The 24,393-nt window shown below is 43.1% G+C and overlaps 1 protein-coding gene across 5 annotated transcripts; it reads right to left on the bottom strand.

Annotated features, from left to right (window-relative positions):
• lactbl1a (lactamase, beta-like 1a) lies at positions 1 to 20,434 on the bottom strand. 5 transcript variants are annotated; one of them, XM_060936961.1, is made up of 8 exons: positions 20,329 to 20,434; positions 17,582 to 17,587; positions 17,019 to 17,030; positions 16,084 to 16,169; positions 6,378 to 6,532; positions 5,333 to 5,577; positions 4,601 to 4,703; positions 1 to 982 (listed from the first exon to the last, which is right to left on the bottom strand). In XM_060936961.1, exons 1-8 carry the CDS (start codon positions 20,432 to 20,434, stop codon positions 1 to 3), a joined length of 1,695 nt encoding a protein of 564 aa, XP_060792944.1. The 5 variants fall into 5 exon arrangements, with proteins under 5 accessions (XP_060792944.1, XP_060792943.1, XP_060792942.1 ...); XM_060936960.1 differs by lacking the exons at positions 17,019 to 17,030; positions 17,582 to 17,587 and adding an exon at positions 19,514 to 19,535 and having other exon boundaries at positions 16,084 to 16,160; positions 20,321 to 20,434; XM_060936959.1 differs by lacking the exons at positions 17,019 to 17,030; positions 17,582 to 17,587 and having other exon boundaries at positions 16,084 to 16,193.
• Positions 20,435 to 24,393: the final 3,959 nt, after the last annotated feature.

Raw genomic sequence — 24,393 nt, 5'->3', positions numbered from 1 at the left:
TCAGTTGGTGAAAATCGGTCTGTGTGATATTCGCATTACATTGTAAGTGTTCAGGCCTGGCACGTCAAACCCAGGTGCAAGGCCGTTCTCATTGAACATGTAAAAGTTAAACAGCTGCCTATCCTGAGACTCCAATGAAACAGAAGTGTTCCTGATCCACAGCTGACATGGATACTCCTTCTCAAACACCACCTTGAATACCCTCTCCTCTAAGTAACTCAGCCTCCAAGTGTTATACACCAAAGGGACCATTTCATCCATAGGTGGCCCAAACTGCTGCATTGACAACACACCATCTGAGTCTGCTTTGATTTCATAGAAGGTCAGGTTACTGTAGGTGAAGAGGCCTATATAGGGAGCTGGATCAGGAGGAGGCACAAGGACACGAGGTGCATCTCTGAAGGCCCTCTCCATAGCAGGGATGAGATAACTGTAGGATTTGGCTACAAGATCTTCATCAGCAGGTTTAGTCCCAGCCATAAGAATGACCATCCCCAACTTAAAATGCGGCACAAGTGAGAACACAGCTGAATAGCCATCCAGATCTCCATCTTTACGGATAATCTCATATTCCAGCTGTTTATACACTTCCCAAGGTGTGCCTGTTTGGTTTGAGAAGTAGCTGGTGTCACAGTGGAAAATAGGCGTCAGCATGGTTTTCAGGGTGTCCTCCTGGAGCAATCGATGATTATATGCCCCCAGGAGAACCATCATCAGCTTGGCCATGTCTGCCGTAGTGGAGATCATTTGTCCCGAGGGTCGGTACCAGCCCAGGTCATAGAGAGGCGTGGGCTGGCCACTTGGGTAAACCCCCACTGCCATCTTTCTCTCAATCTCTGTGGTGATGTCAAAGCCAGTGTCCTCCATGCCTAATGGATGGAGGATATTTTTGGATACCCAGTTCTCGTAATTGATTCCTGTCACCTTATCTGCCATGACATGAGCCAGCAGGGAGAAGGCCAGGTTACTGTAGTGGCATTTGTGGACAGACAGGGGAAAGAATACTTGTCTGGGAAAGTCTTTTACTTGGAAGTCCTAAGGGATTTTGCATCATCCCTAATCTAATCGCAGGCACTTGATCTAGTTGATCTAGTCTGTTCTGGCATTTATCTAATAATAATAATACATTTTATTTATAAGCACCTTTCATGACACTCAAGGACACTTTACAAGAATAAAACATAAAATAAACAATAGATAAAAACTACACAATATAAAATGGAAAGAAGAGAAGAAAAAATGCAATTCACAGGGAATAAGCTAAACAGCAGATAGAAACTAAACAGCAAAAATAAGAAAAAAGAGAGAAAAACAATGCAAATTACAACCCCGATTCCAAAAAAGTTGGGACAAAGTACAAATTGTAAATAAAAACGGAATGCAATGATGTGGAAGTTTCAAAATTCCATATTTTATTCAGAATAGAACATAGATGACATATCAAATGTTTAAACTGAGAAAATGTATCATTTAAAGAGAAAAATTAGGTGATTTTAAATTTCATGGCAACAACACATCTCAAAAGAGTTGGGACAAGGCCATGTTTACCACTGTGAGACATCCCCTTTTCTCTTTACAACAGTCTGTAAACGTCTGGGGACTGAGGAGACAAGTTGCTCAAGTTTAGGGATAGGAATGTTAACCCATTCTTGTCTAATGTAGGATTCTAGTTGCTCAACTGTCTTAGGTCTTTTTTGTTGTATCTTCAATTTTATGATGCGCCAAATGTTTTCTATGGGTGAAAGATCTGGACTGCAGGGTGGCCAGTTCAGTACCCGGACCCTTCTTCTACACAGCCATGATGCTGTAATTGATGCAGTATGTGGTTTGGCATTGTCATGCTGGAAAATGCAAGGTCTTCCCTGAAAGAGACGTCATCTGGATGGGAGCATATGTTGCTCTAGAACCTGGATATACCTTTCAGCATTGATGGTGTCTTTCCAGATGTGTAAGCTGCCCATGCCACACGCACTAATGCAATCCCATACCATCAGAGATGCAGGCTTCTGAAATGAGCACTAATAACAACTTAGGTCGTCCTTCTCCTCTTTAGTCTGAATGACATGGCGTCCCTGAGTTCCATAAAGAACTTCAAATTTTGATTCATCTGACCACAGAACAGTTTTTCACTTTGCCACAGTCCATTTTAAATGAGCCTTGGCCCAGAGAAGACGTCTGCGCTTCTGGATCATGTTTAGATACGGCTTCTTCTTTGAACTATAGAGTTTTAGCTGGCAACGGCGGATGGCACGGTGAATTGTGTTCACAGATAATGTTCTCTGGAAATATTCCTGAGCCCATTTTGTGATTTCCAATACAGAAGCATGCCTGTATGTGATGCAGTGCCATTTAAGGGCCCGAAGATCACGGGTACCCAGTATGGTTTTCTGGCCTTGACCCTTACGCACAGAGATTCTTCCAGATTCTCTGAATCTTTTGATGATATTATGCACTGTAGATGATGATATGTTCAAACTCTTTGCAATTTTACACTGTCGAACTCCTTTCTGATATTGCTCCACTATTTGTCGGCGCAGAATTAGGGGGATTGGTGATCCTCTTCCCATCTTTACTTCTGAGAGCCGCTGCCACTCCAAGATGCTCTTTTTATACCCAGTCATGTTAATGACCTATTGCCAATTGACCTAATGAGTTGCAATTTGGTCCTCCAGCTGTTCCTTTTTTGTACCTTTAACTTTTCCAGCCTCTTATTGCCCTGTCCCAACTTTTTTGAGATGTGTTGCTGTCATGAAATTTCAAATGAGCCAATATTTGGCATGAAATTTCAAAATGTCTCACTTTCGACATTTGATATGTTGTCTATGTTCTATTGTGAATACAATATCAGTTTTTGAGATTTGTAAATTATTGCATTCCGTTTTGATTTACAATTTGTACTTTGTCCCAACTTTTTTGGAATTGGGGTTGTACAAAGAATAGGCTATTTTGAACAGGTGAGTTTTGAGTCTAGATTTGAAAAGAGGAAGAGTCTCAGTGTTACGGATATCAGGTGGGAGGGAGTTCCAGAGTTTGGGAGCAGAGTGGCTGAAAGCTCTGCTCCCCATGGTGCTAAGGCGGGCAGAAGGCACGGTGAGATGAGTGGAAGAGGAGGATCTGAGCGAACAGGTGGAAGTTGCGATATGGAGGAGATTTGACAGATAAGGGGGGGGGGGCAAGATTGTGGATGGCCTTGAATGTGTAAAGGAGAATTTTGAAATCAATTCTGTACTTAACTGGGAGCCAGTGGAATTGTTGTTGGACAGGGGTAATGTGGTGGAATGAGGGAGTTTTGGAGATAATGCGAGTGGCTGCATTCTGGACCAGTTGAAGCTTATGGAGGGATTTATGAGGGAGGCCAAAAAGGAGAGAATTACAATAATCAATATGGGAGGTGACAAGGCTGTGAACAAGGATAGACATGGTATGGGGGGTGAGGGAGGGGTGGAGATGATTAATATTACGAAGATGGAAATATGCAGACCGGGTTATATTACTGATGTGAGATTGAAAAGATAATGAGCTATCAAGGATGATACCCAGACTCTTAACCTGAAGGGAGGGGGAAACTAAGGAGCTGTCGATTGTGATGGAGAAACTGTCAACTTTGGATAGTGTGGATTTTGTGCCAAGAAGAAGAATTTCAGTTTTGTCGCTGTTAAGTTTTAGGAAGTTTCAGGTGAACCAGGATTTTATTTCAGATAAGCAGTTAGAAAGGGAAGAGGGCGGGAATGTGGAATTTGGTTTGCTGGATAGATAGAGCTGGGTGTCATCCGCATAGCAGTGGAAATGGATATTGAATTTACAGAATATATTGCCAAAGAGAAGAAGGTGAATAATGAAAAGAAGGGGTCCCAGGACAGATCCCTGGGCCACACCTGAGGAAACGGGGGATGACTGGGATCTGAAGGATTTGAGTTGGATGAACTGAGTGTGGCCCGAGAGATAAGAGTACAGTAAGACCAGTCAAGTGTGGTGTGATTGATGCCAATGGAAGATAATCTGTTAAGGAGGATGGTTTGAGAAATTGCATCAAAGGCCACACTCAGATCAAGAAGGATAAGAATGGAACGTAAACCAGAATCAGCTGCCATAAGGAGGTCGTTGGTGATTTTTATGAGAGCAGTTTCTGTGCTATGGTGGGGGTGGAAACCAGACTGGAATTGTTCATAGAGGCTATTTTGGGTTAGATAGGAGTGAAGTTGAGTGGCTATAATTTTTTCAAGTATTTTGGAGATGAAAGGTAGGTTATCTATTGTTATCTAGCATTTATTTACACATTTATTACTCATCATGCCCCATTATTCCCAGATATATTTGTTGAGCTGCTGAAGCAAGGTGATTTTACTTACTAGACCGATAATATCCCTGTCTACTTTTAAAATATAAACAGATGCCTATCAGTTTAAGACCTGTGACACCTGTACATTACACATCTTTGTGTTTCATGTGCTTATTTGTGTTTGTCCATGCCAGAGTCCTCTCACCAGATATTGAACAAATGCTTTTAGAGCTGTGTTAAAGCACAAAAAATGTACAGTACATATTGTATCCAGAGCCAGGGCTCAAAAGCACTCTGTCATACAATTAGTTATCTTACTTTGTTCCAGGGTCTGCCACAAGGATATCATCTTGCAATAAATCAATTGCCTCATGAGTCTGGCCTTTCCAGAGTAGACTGGTCCCTCTGAGTTGCCTGGGCAATCCTGCAGTCAGTAATACTACATTATGTTAGACAATAAACAATGATCTAATTATTACTTTATCAGTGAATTATACTATCTTTTTAAAATGTATGTGGATAATGTTGGAAGATAATACAAACACCATGCTGTGTCAAGTCTGGAGTATCTTTATTCCATTCTTTTCTGACACTAGTCCAAAATGCTCTCACCAAATAGTCATTTAAGGATGATGTCAGTCAAATGCTGAATCATAAGCTGAACCAGAGTGAGATGATTAATGTTCTGAATTGCATTCACAGGGGGAAATGTGTATTCCAGCAATCAAGGTAATTCCCTATTTAGACACGATTAACCAAATTGTTGACTCAGCATATTTAGAATTACCATAAGTAATAACACTTTTTCAAAATTTCACCAAGTTCAATCAGGTACTCTGAAAGAAGTTTTATGATCAGTACAAGTCACAGATAACCAGTCTCCTTCTTTGTAGACCTGACCACTTTATACTTCAGCATTTCTTTTCATCTAACATACCCAATTCAATGAATCAGTTAATTATCAAGCGCTTCATCGATAAGTTACATAGGTTAAAAGAAAAGCTTTAACTAAGCATGATGGTGATCTGGCCTCCCAGATCTAGATCTTCATACCTGATAGTTGACTGGCCATCCTTCTGAGAGTGATAGAGGAATGGAATTGTGTTTTGCCATTTCTTGTAAATGCTGCCCCATTAGGAAAAGACTTTGGCGCTGCATCCGTCTCTTTTCCCAGAGGGTTCTTTATGGTGAAGTTCTTTACATACTTCTCTAGAGGGTCATCCAGGGAGTTTACTTTTCCATCCTCCCACAACTTGTATAGCATCAGAGTGGGGAAGATCTTAGATAGCGTGGCAATTCTGATGCAGAAATGTGAATTAGTGGGATTTTCTATAACCACCATAACAACAAACTCAGCAAGAAGACATGGTCATCACTATCCCCCGCCACGAGCATTTTATGAAGACCTCTTAACACTTATGCCCTTATAAGCCCATTGCTTTAATATTGATTTATGATGTCGTAAGTGCTATGACACCCTTCATAAAACGCTACCCAGCTTTTTTCAGTAGTATGAGCACGTAAAGTTTCACTGATGTAGCTTATGTAGTTTCTGAGAAAACTTGTCCAGATTGGGATGGATGGATGGACGGACAGATGGACGGTCTCCATTCCTATATCCCCCTATGCACTTCATGCCGGGGGATAATAAGATATACTGAATATTATATATATATATATATATATATATATATATATATATATATATATATATATATATATATATATATATATTCTAATTCTAAATACATTGATATGTCAAAAGTCACTGGGTTGGACATGTGGAAGGATATTATCTTGGATATGGTTATATAATTTAATAGATGATCTGCAAGAAGCATACACATATGCAAAACCACTATATTACATTACAGGCATTTAGAAGACGCTCTGATCCAGAACGACAAACAATGTACCCAAAGCAGCTTGAGGAGCAGGTAGGGGTTAGGTGCCTTGCTCAAGGGCACTTCAGCCATTCCTGCTGGTCCAGGGAATCAAACCAGCAACCTTTTGGTCCCAAAGCTGCTTCTGTACCCATTGGTCTATGGCTTCCCCTTTACTATATGTAAAGAGAGACTGCAGTCTGTCATTTCCTCACCTGTAGACTGTGTACTCATTTGGTGGTGAAGACTTTGGGTCACTCCAATTTCTTCTGCCAAAGTTTCCATTCCACAGCACTGAGTCATTATAGATGACAATGCATGAAATTGCTGGCAGTGTTACATCAATACTGGTCCTTAAAAGAGAATCCACCTAAAAATGTTTTCTTGTTACAGGCATGCACCCAGCTGATAGCTTATTCGATACACTTTTCTTGTATCTACAATTTTTGGCCATTTTATCAGATATACTTAAGGAGTACTATGTAGATATACAGTATGGGTGATTATATGATTGGGCTGCCATTTAGCACTGAAAAATATTGTATTTATTAGGCAAAAATGGCTGTTTTGTAAGTGCTGTAGAGATTTCATTAATGTTTGAAGTAAATTTGTACATAGGTTGTCATGAAGGACACTTGTGGCACCCCAATCATAGAATCATCCATCCAGATACTGACTGTTGCCCTGTTGTTCTACACAAATGGTCAGACCCCCTCTATTCCACCAATCAGTGTAATGTAACCATCATAGGACCACCATTTACCAGATATCATTTAGAGATTGGATGATTCTTAGCTCATCAATGACAGTGGCATGGTAGTGTACATGGTAGTGTATGTGGCACTGGTATGATGCAAAGCAGTGTTTCTGTGATTCTTATCCTGGACACCAACAGAACACAGTAGGTCCAGGTGATATTGTTTGTAATCCTACATGTTTTTGAGTTAGTGATACTTGGATTAAACCTATAATGTATTGCAAAAGTATTCATCCCCCCTTGGTGTTTGTCTTGTTTTGTCGTATTACAAGCTGGAATTAAAATGGATTTTGGGGGGGTTAGCACTATTTGATTTACACAACATGCCTACAGCTTTAAAGGTGCAAATTGTTCTTTTATTGTGACACAAACAATAATTACGATGAAAAAACAGAAATCTGGAGTGTGCATAGGTATTCACCCCCTTTCGTATGAAACCCCTAAATAAGAGCTGGTCCAACTAATTCACTTCATAAGTCACATAATTAGTTGATTAAGATCTGCCTATGTGCAATCAAAGTGTCACATGATCTGTAACATGATGTCTGTATAAATCAACCTGTTCTGGAAGGACCCTGACTCTGCAACACTACTAAGCAAGCAACATGAAAACCCAGGAGACAAAGTTGTGAAGAAGTATAGATCAGGGTTGGGTTATAAAAAATATTCCAAACTTTGAATATCCCAGGGAGCACCATTAAATCCATTATAGCAAAATGGAAATTATATGTCACCACCATAAACCTCACAAAAGAAGGCCGTCCACCAAAACTCACAGACCAGGCAAGGAGGGCATTAATCAGAGATGCAACAAAAACACTAAAGAGAACACTGAAGGAGCTGTAAAGATCCACAGTGAAGATGGGATTATCTGTCCATAGGACCACTTTAAGCTGTATACTCCACAGAGCGGGACTTTATGGAAGAGTGGCCAGAAAAAAGTCATTGCTTAAGAAAACACGTTTGGAGTTTGCCCAACAGCTTGTGGCAGACTCCCCAAACACATGGAAGAAGCTTCTGTAGTCAAATGAGACTAAAATTGATATTTTTTGGCCATCATGGGAAATGCCATCTGTGGCATAAATCCAACACCCTGAGAACACCATTCCTACAATGAAGCATGGTGGTGGCAGCATCATGCTGTGGGGATATTTTTCATCTGCAGGGACAGGAAAGCTGGTCAGGACTGAAGGAAAGATGGATGGCACTAAATACACACTCAAAAAAATAATTGTATCAAAAACGTTGACTTTAAGTATTTCAATTACATGAAGTTTTTCCATGTAATTTTATTAGGCAAGTTCAATGTTAGGGTCCCATTTAATTCAAAGTGTTTCTTACATTGGGCTTTCTATAGAAACACTTTGAATTAAATGGGACCCTTACATTGAACTTGCCTAATAAAATTACATGGAAAAACCTCATGTAATTGAAATACTTAAAGTCAACGTTTTTGGTACAATTATTTTTTTGAGTGCAGGGCAATTCTGGAGGAAAACCTGTTTGAGTCAGCTAGAGGTTTGAGACTGGAACAAAGGTTCACTTTGTTCACTGGAACGAAGAATGACCCTAAACGTACTGCTAAAGCTACACTAGAATGATTTAAAGGGAAACATTTAAATGTCTTGGAATGGCCTAATCAAAGCCCAGACCTCAATTAAATTGAGAATCTGTGGCATAACTTGAAGATTGCTGTACACCAACACAACCCATCTAACTTGAAGGAGTTGGAGCAGTTTTGCTCTGAGGAATGGGCAAAAATCCCAGTGGCTAGATGTGCTAAGCTAATAGAGACATACCCCAAGAGACATGCAGCTATAATTGCAGCAGAAAGGTGGCTCTACAAAGTATTGACTTTGGGGGTGAATACCTATGCCCACTCCAGATTTCTGTTTTTTTTCATCTTAATTATTGTTTGTGTCACAATAAAACAACAATTTTCACCTTTAAAGTTGTAGACATGTTGTGTAAATCAAATAGTGCTAACCACCCCCAAAATCAATTTTAATTCCAGTTTGTAATGCGACAAAACAGGACAAACACCAAAGGGGATGAATACTTTTGCAAGATACTGTATTAAATTCAAGTGGCCAGTCAAATAGATCTTAGTCATAATTACAACAGTTTTGATAACACTGGGTTGCGATTTCCACCAGCATATTAATATTTTAAAAAATCATGGATCCCTGGGTGTCCCTGGACTCCACTTTGACATCCAATTATCTTGTATATAAACATGCAAAGAACCTTAATTAATTGAAAAGTCTTGCTAAATATTACAGTTGTGTAAGTTGTGAGATTGTTATTTTCCTGGTTATTTATGCTGTTTGACCCTTTCTGTTTTGGATTATCCTCTAGCCTGTTTGCCCTGGCATTTCCCATGTCCTGACTACTGCCTGGTTACTGAGTTTCATCTCGATTGTAATTTTGTTTTGTATGTTGGGATTTTGTATTAAAATGACTTTGTCCATGGATCTTGATGCTGCCTGTTTCTCTGTCTTTCGGAGTCTGATATGTTATAATCCAACAGATAATAATAATTATTTTTTTTCGCGTTGCGGTTTCCATCAAATCCTGTGCTCTGATTGGCTGGCGAGCAGGTCCGTATCCTACAATACGGACCCTGGTTACAGACCTCTGGCGACTCGCTCGTTCACAACAACAACAAACATAGTAGTGTTAGGACTTGGACTGTTTTGGCCTCTAGAGGCCGCTGTTATTTCCTTTTCGTGTCATATTTATTTTGGCCTCTAGAGGCCGCCACTGTTCCTGTGTTTTGTGTTTTTTTTTGTTAATTGCCTGTTAGTCCTAATTATCTTCACCTGTTTCCTTAATTAGTTTGTGTATTTATACCCCTGAGTTCAGTCCTCTTGTCACGGAGTCTTTGTGCTGTTATGTTTATCTCCAGTTTCCTTTGTACTGTGTTCTTGGTTTTGCACTTTGCTTTCTTTTGGATTTAGTAGTGACTGTTTTTGGATCTTCTGAGCTTTTGCATTTTTGCCTTTTCCTTTTTGGACCTTAAACTTTTGATATTTTATTTTTCCCTTTGTCTTCCCAGTGTTAGATTATACTCTTTGTTGTTTTTTGTTTTGCCCTGTATATAGTGTATATAGTATAAATAAACCTTTTGATTCTTTTTCTACTTCCGCCTCACGCCTCTGCATTTGAGTCATCCCCCTGGTGGCCTAGTGGGGGTTTGCTGGATCATCACACCAACGAACCAGGTTCGAATCCCAGCAAAACCCTAACAGAAAGACTCCGTCATGACCGACTCAGCAGAGGCTGCTTCAACTGTCTACCCGGCCAACCTTCAGGGAATTATGGCAGCTTTGACACGCTTCGGAGCGACCATGGACGCTCATGGACGTACGCTCACCAGCCAACGTGAGGCCCTTGCTCGCCATGAGGAACTGCTTCAGCAAATTGGGAAAACCCTGGCACAGCTGACATCTCTGCCTGCATCTCCTGCTCCTGATCCAGTTCCTGCTCCTGATCCAGCTCCCACTCCTGCTCCAGTGTCTCCTGCCATGCTGCCTTCTTCACCTCACGAACCCAGCCTTCCTGCACCACAGAGGTATGACGGCAAGCACAGTGAGTGCCGAGAGTTCCTTACCCAGTGTCAACTCACCTTTGAGCTTCAGCCTACCACCTACACTACGGATCGCCGCAAGATTGCCTTTGTGATCACCTTATTAGCTGGTAAGGCGCGAGCCTGGGCTACTGCTATCTGGCAAAGACAGGGACCTGAGTGCTTTGATTTCCAGCTGTTTTCTGAAGAGATGCTTCGGGTCTTCGATCAGGCAGACATCAGTACCGACGCAGCCCGAAAGCTCATGTCCATCCGGCAAGGAGGAAGCGTCGCAGATTACGCCATCTCGTTCCGAACACTCGCAGCAGTAAGTGGATGGAATGAGACTGCCCTGGTGTCAGCCTTCCACCATGGTCTGTCTGACCCCATCAAGGACGGTCTGGCCTCTATTGGATGCCCAAGTGACCTCGAAACCCTCATCTCACATGCTATTCGTCTGGACAACAGGATGAGAGAACGCCACCAAGCCTTGAGCCCCCCCAGCCTCCCTACCTCTACCTGGAGACCATCTACCTCCTTCAGTGACTGTCCAGAACCCATGCAAGTGGGTCGTACTCGCCTCTCCGCATCTGAGAGGGAGCGCAGAAGGAGGGACAAGTGCTGCATCTACTGTGGCAAGCCTGGTCACTTCTGAGCATCATGTCCCGAACTCTTGGGAAAAGGACCGCCCCGTCCAGCCGAGGGAGGGTTGTGACGGGGCCTACCCTCTCTCCCGGACTCCCTGGTCAAGGAATCTACATCCCGGTCTCCATCTCCTGGGGTGAGTCTGTCCACTCTTGTCAAGCTTTGATAGACTCAGGGGCGGCTGGGAACTTTATGGATATTCACTTCGCCCAAAGCATCAATATACCTACTGCACCTCTTGAAGTCCCTCTGTCTGTGTCTGCCCTCGATGGCCAAGCGTTAGGTGATGGAAGAGTCACCCAAGTTACTTCTCCAGTCTTCCTCCAGTCTCAAGGTCACAAGGAAGAAATATCCCTGCACCTGATTCCTTCACCTGAGTTCCCAGTTATTCTAGGCCTTCCTTGGCTTATTCGCCACAACCCTCGCATAGACTGGGTAACAAGCCAGGTTGTGGAATGGGGCCCTGCATGCCATGCCTCTTGTCTGCTCTCTAGCTCTCCTGTGTCTCCTGCCGAGCCCCCTGATCTCACCGAGTTATCTCAAGTTCCCACAGAGTACTGGGATCTCAAGGAAGTATTCAGCAAGAGCAGGGCCGCCGTTCTTCCTCCGCACCGGGCCTACGACTGTGCCATCGACTTGCTCCCTGGGACTACCCCTCCTCGTGGCAGACTGTTTTCCCTCTCTCAGCCAGAACGCAAGGCTATGGAGGAATACCTCAAAGACGCCCTGGTCTCTGGGTTCATTCGACCCTCCACCTCACCTGCTGGTGCCGGCTTCTTCTTTGTCGGCAAGAAGGATGGGGGGCTTCGACCATGTATTGACTACAGGGGCCTGAACAAGATCACTGTGCGCAACCGATATCCCCTTCCGCTGATGTCCACTGCTTTCGACCTGCTCCAAGGCGCCACCGTCTTCACCAAGTTGGACCTACGGAATGCATACCACCTCATCCGTATCCGACAGGGAGACGAGTGGAAGACTGCCTTTAACACCCCGTCTGGGCACTACGAATACCAGGTGATGCCCTTCGGACTCACCAACGCACCAGCTGTTTTTCAGGCCCTAATCAACGACGTCTTAAGGGACATGATTAACCTGTACGTCTTTGTCTACCTCGATGACATCCTTATCTTTTCCAAGACCATGCAGGAGCACCGCCACCATGTCCGCCAGGTTCTCCAGAGGCTGCTACAGAACAATCTGTTCGCCAAGGCCCAGAAATGCGAATTTCATGTTCCCGAGGTCTCCTTTCTGGGATTTATTGTACGGACAGGCCAACTCCAAATGGACCCTGCCAAGACCCTGGCCGTCCGGGACTGGCCCACTCCCAAGTCCGTTAAGGAGGTTCAGCGGTTCTTAGGATTCGCTAACTTCTACCGCAAGTTCATCAGGAACTTCAGTTCTGTGGCAGCACCCATGTCAGACCTCACCAAAGGGACAGGTGGATCTTATGGCTGGTCTCCTCAGGCAGAAAAGGCGTTCAAAGACCTCAAGGCCCGCTTCTGCACGGCACCCATTCTGGTCCTCCCGGACACCTCCCAACCATTCATCGTGGAGGTGGACGCCTCGGACAGTGGTGTCGGCGCGGTACTCTCTCAACGTTCGGAAGGAAAGCTGCACCCCTGCGCTTACTTCTCCCACCGCCTGAGTCCTGCGGAGTCCCGGTACGATGTGGGGGATCGAGAACTGTTAGCGGTCAAACTGGCCCTTGAGGAGTGGAGGCACTGGCTGGAGGGAGCGCAACATCCATTCCTGGTTTGGACTGACCACAAGAACCTGGAGTACCTCCAGCAAGCCAAGAGACTGAACCCTCGACAGGCTAGGTGGGCCCTATTTTTCAGTCGGTTTGACTTCACCCTCTCGTACCGTCCCGGCTCCAAGAACACCAAACCTGACGCACTGTCCAGGCTGTTCTCTGCCACTAACAGGGAGAATGAAGTCGGGCCTATTATCCCGGTGTCCCGGATTGTGGCCCCTGTCCGCTGGGGTATTGAGGAGGCTGTTCGACGAGCCCAACGCCAGGACCCCGGTCCTGGGACGGGGCCACCGGGCCTCTTGTACGTCCCACATCAAGCCCGGGCCAAGGTTCTCCAGTGGGGTCACTCTTCCCCTCTCACCGCCCACCCGGGAGCTTGGAGGACCCTGGACTTCCTGAAAAGACGCTTCTGGTGGCCTAACATGGAGCAGGAAGTAAGGTCATTTGTCCTGTCCTGTGAGGTTTGCACCAGAACCAAGAACCCACGACAGCGTCCCCACGGTCTCCTGCATCCTCTGACCATTCCCCGGCGTCCCTGGTCCCACGTGACAGTCGACTTCATCACGGGTCTCCCTGAGTCACAAGGTAACATGGTCATTTTGGTCATTGTTGACAGATTCTCCAAGGCCTGCCGCTTCATACCTCTGTGCAAACTCCCCTCTGCTCTTGAAACAGCGAAACTTATATTTAATCATGTCTTCCGAGTCTTTGGTCTTCCACAGGACATCGTCTCAGACCGAGGGCCCCAGTTCTCCTCCCGAGTGTGGCACGGGTTCTGCAAGGTCATCGGAGCCACTGCCAGCCTCTCCTCTGGGTTTCACCCACAGTCCAATGGTCAGACGGAGAGGCTCAACCAGGACCTGGAAACCACCCTGCGAGGCCTGGCTATGGATAACCCGACATCATGGAGCACCTGGCTGCCATGGGCAGAGTACGCCCACAACACCCTGCAGTCATCGGCCACCAAGCTGTCGCCATTCCAGTGCCAATTCGGGTTCCAGCCACCTCTGTTCCCGGACCAGGAGGAGGACGCGGGGGTGCCCTCGGTCAACCAATATGTGAGACGGTGTCGCAAGACCTGGAGCAAGGTCAGGAAGACCCTCATACAGACCTCCAGAACCAACCAGACTCAGGCCAACCGCCACAGAAGACCTGCACACACTTTCCGCCCTGGGCAGCGGGTTTGGCTGTCCACTAAGGACCTTCCGCTGCGGGTGGAGAACCGCAAGCTTGCTCCTCGCTACACTGGCCCCTTCAAGGTGGTGCGCAGGGTGAACCCTGTCTCCTACCGGCTCCAGTTGCCCCGGACTCTGAGGATCAACCCCACTTTCCATGTTTCCCTGTTGCGGCCTGTACTGACGTCTATGTATGCCCCTGCCCCTAGGAACCCCCCACCCCCCCCGCATCTTCCAGGGGCAGACTGTGTTCACTGTGCATCGCCTGCTTGACTCCCGCCGGGTCCGCGGCGGGTTGCAATATCTGGTGGACTGGGAGGGCTATGGTCCTGAGGAGCGCTGCTGGGTTCCTGCTCGGGATGTCCTGGATAAAGAACTGTGTCGGGACTTCCATTCGGCCCATCCGGATCGCCCTGGGAACGTCAGGAGACGCTCCTAGAGGGGGGGGTCCTGTTAGGACTTGGACTGTTTTGGCCTCTAGAGGCCGCTGTTATTTCCTTTTCGTGTCATATTTATTTTGGCCTCTAGAGGCCGCCACTGTTCCTGTGTTTTGTGTTTTTTTTTGTTAATTGCCTGTTAGTCCTAATTATCTTCACCTGTGTCCTTAATTAGTTTGTGTATTTATACCCCTGAGTTCAGTCCTCTTGTCACGGAGTCTTTGTGCTGTTATGTTTATCTCCAGTTTCCTTTGTACTGTGTTCTTGGTTTTGCACTTTGCTTTCTTTTGGATTTAGTAGTGACTGTTTTTGGATCTTCTGAGCTTTTGCATTTTTGCCTTTTCCTTTTTGGACCTTAAACTTTTGATATTTTATTTTTCCCTTTGTCTTCCCAGTGTTAGATTATACTCTTTGTTGTTTTTTGTTTTGCCCTGTATATAGTGTATATAGTATAAATAAACCTTTTGATTCTTTTTCTACTTCCGCCTCACGCCTCTGCATTTGAGTCATCCCCCTGGTGGCCTAGTGGGGGTTTGCTGGATCATCACACCAACGAACCAGGTTCGAATCCCAGCAAAACCCTAACAAGTAGCATTTTTTGTCAACATTTATCTTTTTTTAATAAGATTTATTTATAAGATTATCAAAAATCTTAAATTTTTGCCAGCATTTCTCAGGAGAATAGCATTAATTTTACATCATGGATAGTGATAATGACAGTCTTCACAGTGAAAGCGAGTTTTACTCCCCTGAGGAAGAAGAAATAAAAGAAAACATTTCAGGAGAAAGCTAAAAACCTCTAACTGTTGCTAACGCCGAGCAAAAACACGGCTGAATCCTGAATGACTCAATTTTGTATAAATAGGGGACTACATAGGCGGCAAAATGTAGTTTTTTTTTCCTGCCATGGAAGTGCACTTGTATACCGAGGAGGAAGCCATTTGCATTACAGCCGTGAATGAGGATTCAAAACGGCGGCTCGGCTCGGTTTTCCCTTTCGGGCGCTCTCGTTTTCTGTTAGAATTTGGTAAAAAATATATATATATATTATTTACCAGCTTAAGTATGGTGAAATACTGTGACCTCGGCCTTGAATACTGACCTCGGCACAGAGGGCCTCGCTCAGTACTTTCAAGACCTTGGTCATGGTATTTCACGATATGGACCTCCCAGCTGGTAAATAACATATATATCTTATGTTACTGACATAAATGCCTGTTAACAGTATGATTATGGACCTCATAAATAATTTATGAGATGACATTTAAATTGGAAGGAATCAGATGACCGTGAAGAAACATACAAATCAGCAAAGCACAAACATGAGAGCAAGCTGATAACCTGTAGTGGTCCTGTGGTGGATGTGGAAGAGGAAGGTTGGTTTGTGAATACCAATGGGCTACATGTTGTAATTATACAGTCATACCTACAAAGTTCAGATATGGTGTCCTATTATATTAATAGTATTGTATTGGGGTTAAATAAACAAAATATATTACACATGACTCACTATAACAAAGTATTTGTGGAGCATATTGTTGCCAGATCATCCATTATGACTTCTTTTTCATAGCTGGACCAACCTTTTCTAGAGCCTCCATTAGGACAGGTATGGGATGATTCAGAGGCACAGGCTCTGGGAAACGTGGGCACAATTTCTCTTCGTTCACTTCTTGGACTTTTATTTCAGCCACTTAAACAGGGGAAAATTGCAGGACATGAGTAAAACACCTATTGAAAGAAAACCCATGCTATATTTCTGTAATGTTGATATTTATGTGCTTGTTCTATTACATTATCGTTTCTATAGTAACAGCTCATTCACAGAGACATTTATGGTGGATGCTCCATATAATCTACAGCGAATAAATATTTAAAAACTCTTTTAAGCAAAGAAAACCATCTGATCATTGATGCTATGAAGCTTTCTGTAAGGAAACATTTATATAACATTTATGGAGGGAGTCTACATAATATATAACCATAATATATAATTTATGGAAGGAGTCCCTTGTGTCCGCATTTTCTAACAGTAAGTACATTTTCTGTCCTGGGAGAGTCTTCACGGTGGACCATTTTGCATTCTGCGGTTTCCTGGTAACATGACAAGCTGTGATTTTTGTCTTATTAGCTTCAAAGATGTGGAGATTAATGTTATTAGTGTTAATACAGTGCTCAGCATAAATGAGTACACCCCCTTTGAAAAGTAACATTTTAAACAATATCTCAATGAACACAAACAATTTCCAAAATGTTGACAAGACAGAGTTTAATCTCATCTGTTTAACTTATATTAGGAAAAAGTAAGGTTAATAATATAACTTAGAATGCACATTTTTCAGTTTTACTCAAATTAGGGTGGTGCAAAAATGAGTACACCCCACAACAAAAACTACTACATCTAGTACTTTGTATGGCCTCCATGATTTTTAATGACAGCGCCAAGTCTTCTAGGCATGGAATGAACAAGTTGGCGACATTTTGCAACATCAATCTTTTTCCATTCTTCAACAATGACCTCTTTTAGTGACTGGATGCTGGATGGAGAGTGATGCTCAACTTGTCTCTTCAGAATTCCCCATAGGTGTTCGATTGGGTTCAGATCAGGAGACATACTTGGCCACTGAATCACTTTCACCCTGTTCTTCTTCAGAAATCCAACAGTGGCCTTAGATGTGTGTTTAGTCATGTTGGAAAAGTGCACAACAACCAAGGGCATGGAGTGATGGTAGCATCTTCTCTTTCAGTATAGAGTAATACGTCTGTGAATTCATGATGCCATCAATGAAATGCAGCTCCCCGACACCAGCAGCACTCATGCAGCCCCACATAAGGACACTGCCACCACCATGTTTCACTGTAGGCACCATGCATTTTTTTTTTGTATTCCTCACCTTTGCAATGCCATACAGTTTTGAAACCATCAGTTCCAAAAACATTTATCTTGGTCTCATCACTCCAGAGTATAGAGTCCCAGTAGTCTTCATCTTTGTCAGCATGGGCCCTGGCAAACTCTAAGCGGGCTTTTTTGTGCCTGGGCTTTAGGAGAGGCTTCTTTCGTGGACGGCATCCATGCATGACATTCCTCTGCAGTGTACGCTGTATTGTGTCACGGGAAATAGTCACCCCAGTTTGGCTTTCTATTTCTTTAGATAACTGCAGTGAACTTGCATGCTAATTTTCTTCAACCCTTCTCATCAGAAGACGCTCCTGTCGAGGTGTTAACTTCTGTGGACGACCTGGACGTCTCTGTGAGATGGTTGCAGTTCCATCTTTCTTAAATTTTTGTACCACTTTTGCTACAGTATTCTGACTGATAAGTAAAGCTTTGCTGATCTTCTTGTAGCCTTCACCTTTGTGGTGTAAAGAAATTATTTTCTTTGGGGAATTCTGAAGAGACATCACTCTCCATCCAGCATCCAGTCACTAAAAGAGGTCATTGTTGAAGAATGGAAAAAGATTGATGTTGCAAAATGTCGCCAACTTGTTCATTCCATGCCTAGAAGATTTGGTGCTGTCATTAAAAATCATGGAAGCCATACAAAGTACTAGATGTAGTAGTTTTTGTTGTGGGGTGTACTCATTTTTGCACCACCCTAATTTGAGTAAAACTGAAAAATGTGTAATCTAAGTTATATTATTAACCTTACTTTTTCCCATTATAAATTAAACAGATGTTATATTAAACTTTGTCTTGTCAACGTTTTGGAAATTGTTTGTGTTCATTGAGATATTGTTTAAAATGTTACTTTTCAAAGGGGGTGGACTCATTTATGCTGAGCACTGTAGCTGTTATAACATAAGTAATAATGGGAATTAACTTGTTGCTCAGATGCTCTATAACATTAAATGTAACTACAAATGGTTAAAAAAAGTATTCATTGATTAATAAAAAAATGCATTGTCAGATTGCTGTGGTATAAGAGAAATAAAAAAAAAAGCCTTATGGATGTGCGGTTATAGGAAAAGAATCACCATTTTTCAGAATGGTAATGAACCTCACCCGACATTGGTTAGTTTCCTAAAATAGCATGCAATGTTGTATTTTAATCCTTACATTTACAGATGGCACCTTTATTCTGGTTAAAATGTTACAGAAAATGTCAATTATTCTAAAATGATATCTACAGGGTTGTTCAAAATGATGTTAACACTAATGGATTATTTTTCTTCTTCTTCTTTTTATTTTTATTATTCTTTAAATGGTACTGTTGCTCGTTGGTTTTTGTGTGTTGAACACGATGGTGAACAGGTTGAGACCGTCCTATAAATCATCCTGCACGTATGATGTATGTTTTGTGAATAAATGGTTTCTACCATTTAAGTGTTAACATAATTTTGACTAACCCTGTATTACTGAAATGCAATCTGGACTATTGGTCAAATTATTCACCCCAGGTTATTATCATAAAATATTTATTTGCATTTGCAGTTGAATACGAAATGGGGTGCAATAGGGTGGTGTACTCATTCATTACAGAGTGTTTCGGTTCCTTTGTTCCATATAGTGAAGGCTACATCATGGGGCAGAGCCTTTTCTTACAAAGCCCCACAGCCTTCCAAGTAGTATTCGGGACTCAGACACAGTCTCAGTGTTTAAGTCGAGGCTGAAAACATATCTGTTTAGTCAAGCCTTTTGTTAATAGTTTTATTAGGTAAAGGAGTAGATCTGGAGGGCCCTCAGGCATATAGTGTTTTGGTAAACTGGAATGTATGAATGCTGTCAGCCCCTCGCTCACTCGGGTTTGTTGATGGTGTAGTGGCTGGCTGCTTTATGTCCCAGAGTGCCCTCATGCCTGTGTTACCTTCCCCTTTTAGTTATGCTGTCATAGTTTTGCCGGAGTCTCTGCTTGCACTCGGCGCAAAACGTATCCTGTTCTTACTCATTAGGTGACATTGGGCATATCTAACAACCTGTGTTCTCTCTCTCTCTCTCTCTCTCTCTCTCTCTCTCTCCTTTCACTCTGTCTGTCCCTCTGAGTTACATGCTGATCCTGAGACCGAGATGCTGACCTGTTCTGTCCCTCGGACCTGCCTGATCCATCCTGATGCCCTACATCTGGCTGGAGTCTCATCACATCACTCCTGTGGAGGACAGCCCCATATGGACAGTCAAAAGTCACACTTGGAAGACGGTTCCGGACACTTACAGCAATACATTTATGTCTGAGGACTTCAGTTGACTTGCTAACTTTCGGACTGCAGTTATCATGAACAGTTTTGCACTCAAGTTTCCATCAATGAACAGTTTATAACGTCAGCAAAACAGACTTCATGTTAAAACTATAATGAATTTCCTGGTTTCACAGTTATACTTTGTGACTATATAGGGCACTGTTATAAAAGCAAGTTATTTATAATCACGTTATCTGTTATCATCCAAATGAGGATGGGTTCCCTTTTGAGTCTGGTTCCTCTCGAGGTTTCTTCCTCATGTCGTCTGAGGGAGTTTTTCCTTGCCACCGTCGCCACAGGCTTGCTCATCGGGGATAAATTAGGGATAAATTAGGGATAAAATTATCTCGTTTAAAGTCTTTAATTTTCTGTAAAGCTGCTTTGCGACAATGTCTGTTGTTAAAAGCGCTATACAAATAAGCTTGACTTGACTTGACTTGGGCAGCCCCTCCACCAAGCGAATGCCAGGCTTGATAGTCTGAAGTAATCTGTGAGCCTCTATGTCAAGCTCTGTGTAATCCTCTGGCTTCCCCCGCAAACAATCAGTTAAGCATAAGGAGATCAGAAAGCCAAACTTATAAATGGACTTCTCAGCATTAACTATATTGAATGTATTGAATCAAATGCTATTCTGTAATTTTTTACTCTCTTACCTGATTTGGCCTTGGGAAGCCTGTACTGCCATATAAAACAGCCAGTCATGATGAGGGAAAGGACGAAGAAGAAGATGATGCCTAGATTAGTCCACTTCAGCTTCATATTGAAGGTTGGATTTGTCTTTACTGATACAGCAGGCATGAAAAGGCAAGACTGTAGTAGCATTATCTTGTCACAACAGCTATTTTTATTTTATGATTATTTTTCTCACTGTTCAATGGAACTGTTATATTTCATGGTTTCCAAATTCAGTGATATTTTTTTTTCTAGCATAATTGTACCTTACCTCAAAGTATGCTTTGCTGATGTACTCAATGCCAAAGATTCAAGCTCATGATGCAGTACTGCTCAGGATCTTGATTCTATACTGTTGCTCTGGTCAGAAATGTTCAAATGACAAGTAGATTTAAGCTACCAGGCAGGAAGTGCAACTGTGGTCATGTAATCCTAAGCTTTCTCTGTCTTCTCAGTGTCTACTCCACGTCATAATCTGGAGATATCCTCGGCTAACTATGTACACTTTTCACCCATGAAGGAATCCTTTATACCAGTGGATTCTGCCTATTTAGTTTACTCCTGTATGGCTTATGTATAACAAGTCAAGTCGAGTTTACTTGTATAGCACTTTCAACAATAAACATTGTCTCAAAGCAGCTTTACAGAATTTGAACGACTTAAAATATGAACTAATTGTATCCCTAATCTAGCCCCAATGAGCAAGCCCGTGGCGACGGTGGCAAGGAAAAACTCCCTCAGACGACATGAGGAAGAAACCTTGAGAGGAACTAGACTCAAAAGGGAACCCATCCTCATTTGAGCAACAACAGACAACATGACTATAACATTAGCAGTCCTAACATAAAGTCAGCTTCGTTGATGCTATAAACACCCCACCGACAGACACCCGAGTGCAAAACCGTTCACAATAACCGCAGTCCCAAAGTCAGCAAGTGAACTGCAGCCCTAAAGTCAGCAAGTCAACTGCAGCTCTAAAGTCAGCAAGTCAACTGCAGCTCTAAAGTCAGCAAGTCAACTGCAGCCCTAAAGTCAGTAAGTCAACTACAGTCCCCAGCCACAAAAGCACCACTGCAAGAGTCCAGAGCGTCCTCCAGGCATGACCCCCAACTGTCCACATGGGGCTGCCCTCCACAGGAGCGATGCGATGAGACTACAACCAGACACAGGGCACCAGGATGGATCAGGCAGGTCCAAGGAGCAGAAGAGGTCAGCATCTCGATCCCAGGACCAACATGTAACTCAGAGGGACAGATTTTTTTTTGGGGGGGGGGAGAGAAAAAAAACACAGGTTGTTAGGTACAGCCACCAATTGTGCAAGTTCTCCCACTTAAAAAGATGAGAAAGTCCTGTAATTTTCATCATAGGTATACCTCAACTATGAGAGACAGAATGGGGGGAAAGAATCCAGGAAATCACATTGTAGGATTTTTAATGAATTAATTGGTAAATTCCTCAGTAAAATAAGTATTTGGTCACCTACAAACAAGCAAGATTTCTGGCTCTCACAGACCTGTAACTTCTTCTTTAAGAGGCTCCTCTGTCCTCCACTTGTTACCTGTATTAATGGCATCTGTTTGAACTTGTTATCAGTATAAAAGACACCTGTCCACAACCTCAAACAGTCACACTCCAAACTCCACTATGGCCAAGACCAAAGAGCTGTCAAAGGACACCAGAAACAAAATTGTAGACCTGCACCAGGCTGGGAAGACTGAATCTGCAATAGGTAAGCAGCTTGGTGTGAAGAAATCAACTGTGGGAGCAATTATTAGAAAATGAAAGACATACAAGACCACTGATAATCTCCCTCGATCTGGGGCTCCACGCAAGATCTCACCCCGTGGGGTCAAAATGATCGCAAGAATGGTGAGCAAAAATCCCAGAACCACACGGGGGGACCTAGTGAATGACCTGCAGAGAGCTGGGACCAAAGTAACAAAGGCTACCATCAGTAACACACTACATCGCCAGGGACTCAAATCCTGCAGTGCCAGACGTGTCCTCCTGCTTAAGCCAGTACATGTCCAGGCCCGTCTGAAGTTTGCTAGAGAGCTTTTGGATGATCCAGAAGAGGATTGGGAGAATGTCATATGGTCAGATGAAACCAAAATAGAACTTTTTGGTAAAAACTCAATTTGTCATGTTTGGAGGAGAAAGAATGCTGAGTTGCCTCCAAAGAACACCATACCTACTGTGAAGCATGGGGGTGGAAACATCATGCCTTGGGGCTGTTTTTCTGCAAAGGGACCAGGACAACTGATCCGTGTAAAGGAAAGAATGAATGGGGCCATGTATCGTGAGATTTTGAGTGAAAACCTCCTTCCATCAGCAAGGGCATTGAAGATGAAACGTGGCTGGGTCTTTCAGCATGACAATGATCCCAAACACACCGCCCGGGCAACCAAGGAGTGGCTTCGTAAGAAGCATTTCAAGATCCTGGAGTGTCCTAGCCAGTCTCCAGATCTCAACCCCATAGAAAATCTTTGGAGGGAGTTGAAAGTCCGTGTTGCCCAGCGACAGCCCCAAAACATCACTGCTCTAGAGGAGATCTGCATGGAGGAATGGGCCAAAATACCAGCAATAGTGTGTGAAAACCTTGTGAAGACTTACAGAAAGCGTTTGACCTCTGTCATTGCCAACAAAGAGTATATAACAAAGTATTGAGATGAACTTTTGTTATTGACCAAATACTTATTTTCCACCATAATTTGCAAATAAATTCTTTAAAAATCAGACAATGTGATTTTCTGGATTTTTTTTTCTCATTTTGTCTCTCATAGTTGAGGTATACCTATGATGAAAATTACTGATACTGATATGATGAAAATTATGTCAAGTACTGAGCGGTTCTTGACATAATATGGATTACTACAGTTGTGGAATAGGGCTATATACTGTATTTTTATTATTTACTATTTACTGTTGCATCTCAAATTTACCCCGATTTCAAAAAAGTTGGGACAAAGTACAAATTGTAAATAAAAACGGAATGCAATAATTTACAAATCTCAAAAACTGATATTGTATTCACAATAGAACATAGACAGCATATCAAATGTCGAAAGTGTGACATTTTGAAGTTTCATGCCAAATATTGGCTCATTTGAAATTTCATGACAGCAACACATCTCAAAAAAGCTGGGACAGGGGCAATAAGAGGCTGGAAAAGTTAAAGGTACAAAAAAGGAACAGTTGGAGGACCAAATTGCAACTCATTAGGTCAGTTGGCAATAGGCCATTAACATGACTGTGTTAGGACTAGGACTGTTTTGGCCTCTAGAGGCCGCTGTTATTTCCTTTTCATGTCGTGTTTATTTTGGCCTCTAGAGGCCGCCACTGTTCCTGTGTTTTGTGTTTGTGTTAATTGCCTAATTATCTTCACCTGTGTCCTTAATTAGTTTGTCTATTTATACCCCTGAGTTCAGTCCTCTTGTCACGGAGTCTTTGTGCTGTTATGTTTATCTCCAGTTTCCTTTGTACTGTGTTTTTTGATCTTCTTAGCTTTTGAATTTTTGCACTTTGCTTTTCTTTTGGATTATACTCTTTGGTTTTTTTTGTCTTTTGTTTTGCCCTGTATATAGTGTATATAGTTTAAATAAACCTTTTGATTCTTTTTCTACTTCCGCCTCACGCCTCTGCATTTGAGTCATCCCCCTGGTGGCCTAGTGGGGGTTTGCTGGATTATCACACCAACGAACCAGGTTCGAATCCCAGCAAAACCCTAACAGAAAGACTCCGTCATGACCGACTCAGCAGAGGCTGCTTCAACTGTCTACCCGGCCAACCTTCAGGGAATTATGGCAGCTTTGACACGCTTCGGAGCGACCATGGACGCTCATGGACGTACGCTCACCAGCCAACGTGAGGCCCTCGCTCGCCACGAGGAACTGCTTCAGCAAATTGGGAAAACCTTGGCACAGCTGACATCTCTGCCTGCATCTCCTGCTCCTGATCCAGTTCCTGCTCCTGATCCAGCTCCCACTCCTGCTCCAGTGCCTCCTGCAATGCTGCCTTCTTCACCTCGCGAACCCAGCCTTCCTGCA

The sequence above is a fragment of the Neoarius graeffei genome, chromosome 13 (genome assembly GCF_027579695.1).
Source record: "Neoarius graeffei isolate fNeoGra1 chromosome 13, fNeoGra1.pri, whole genome shotgun sequence".
Lineage (NCBI taxonomy): Eukaryota > Metazoa > Chordata > Actinopteri > Siluriformes > Ariidae > Neoarius > Neoarius graeffei.
Note: the sequence above shows the minus strand (reverse complement) of the source record. Positions and strands in the feature narration are given on the sequence as shown.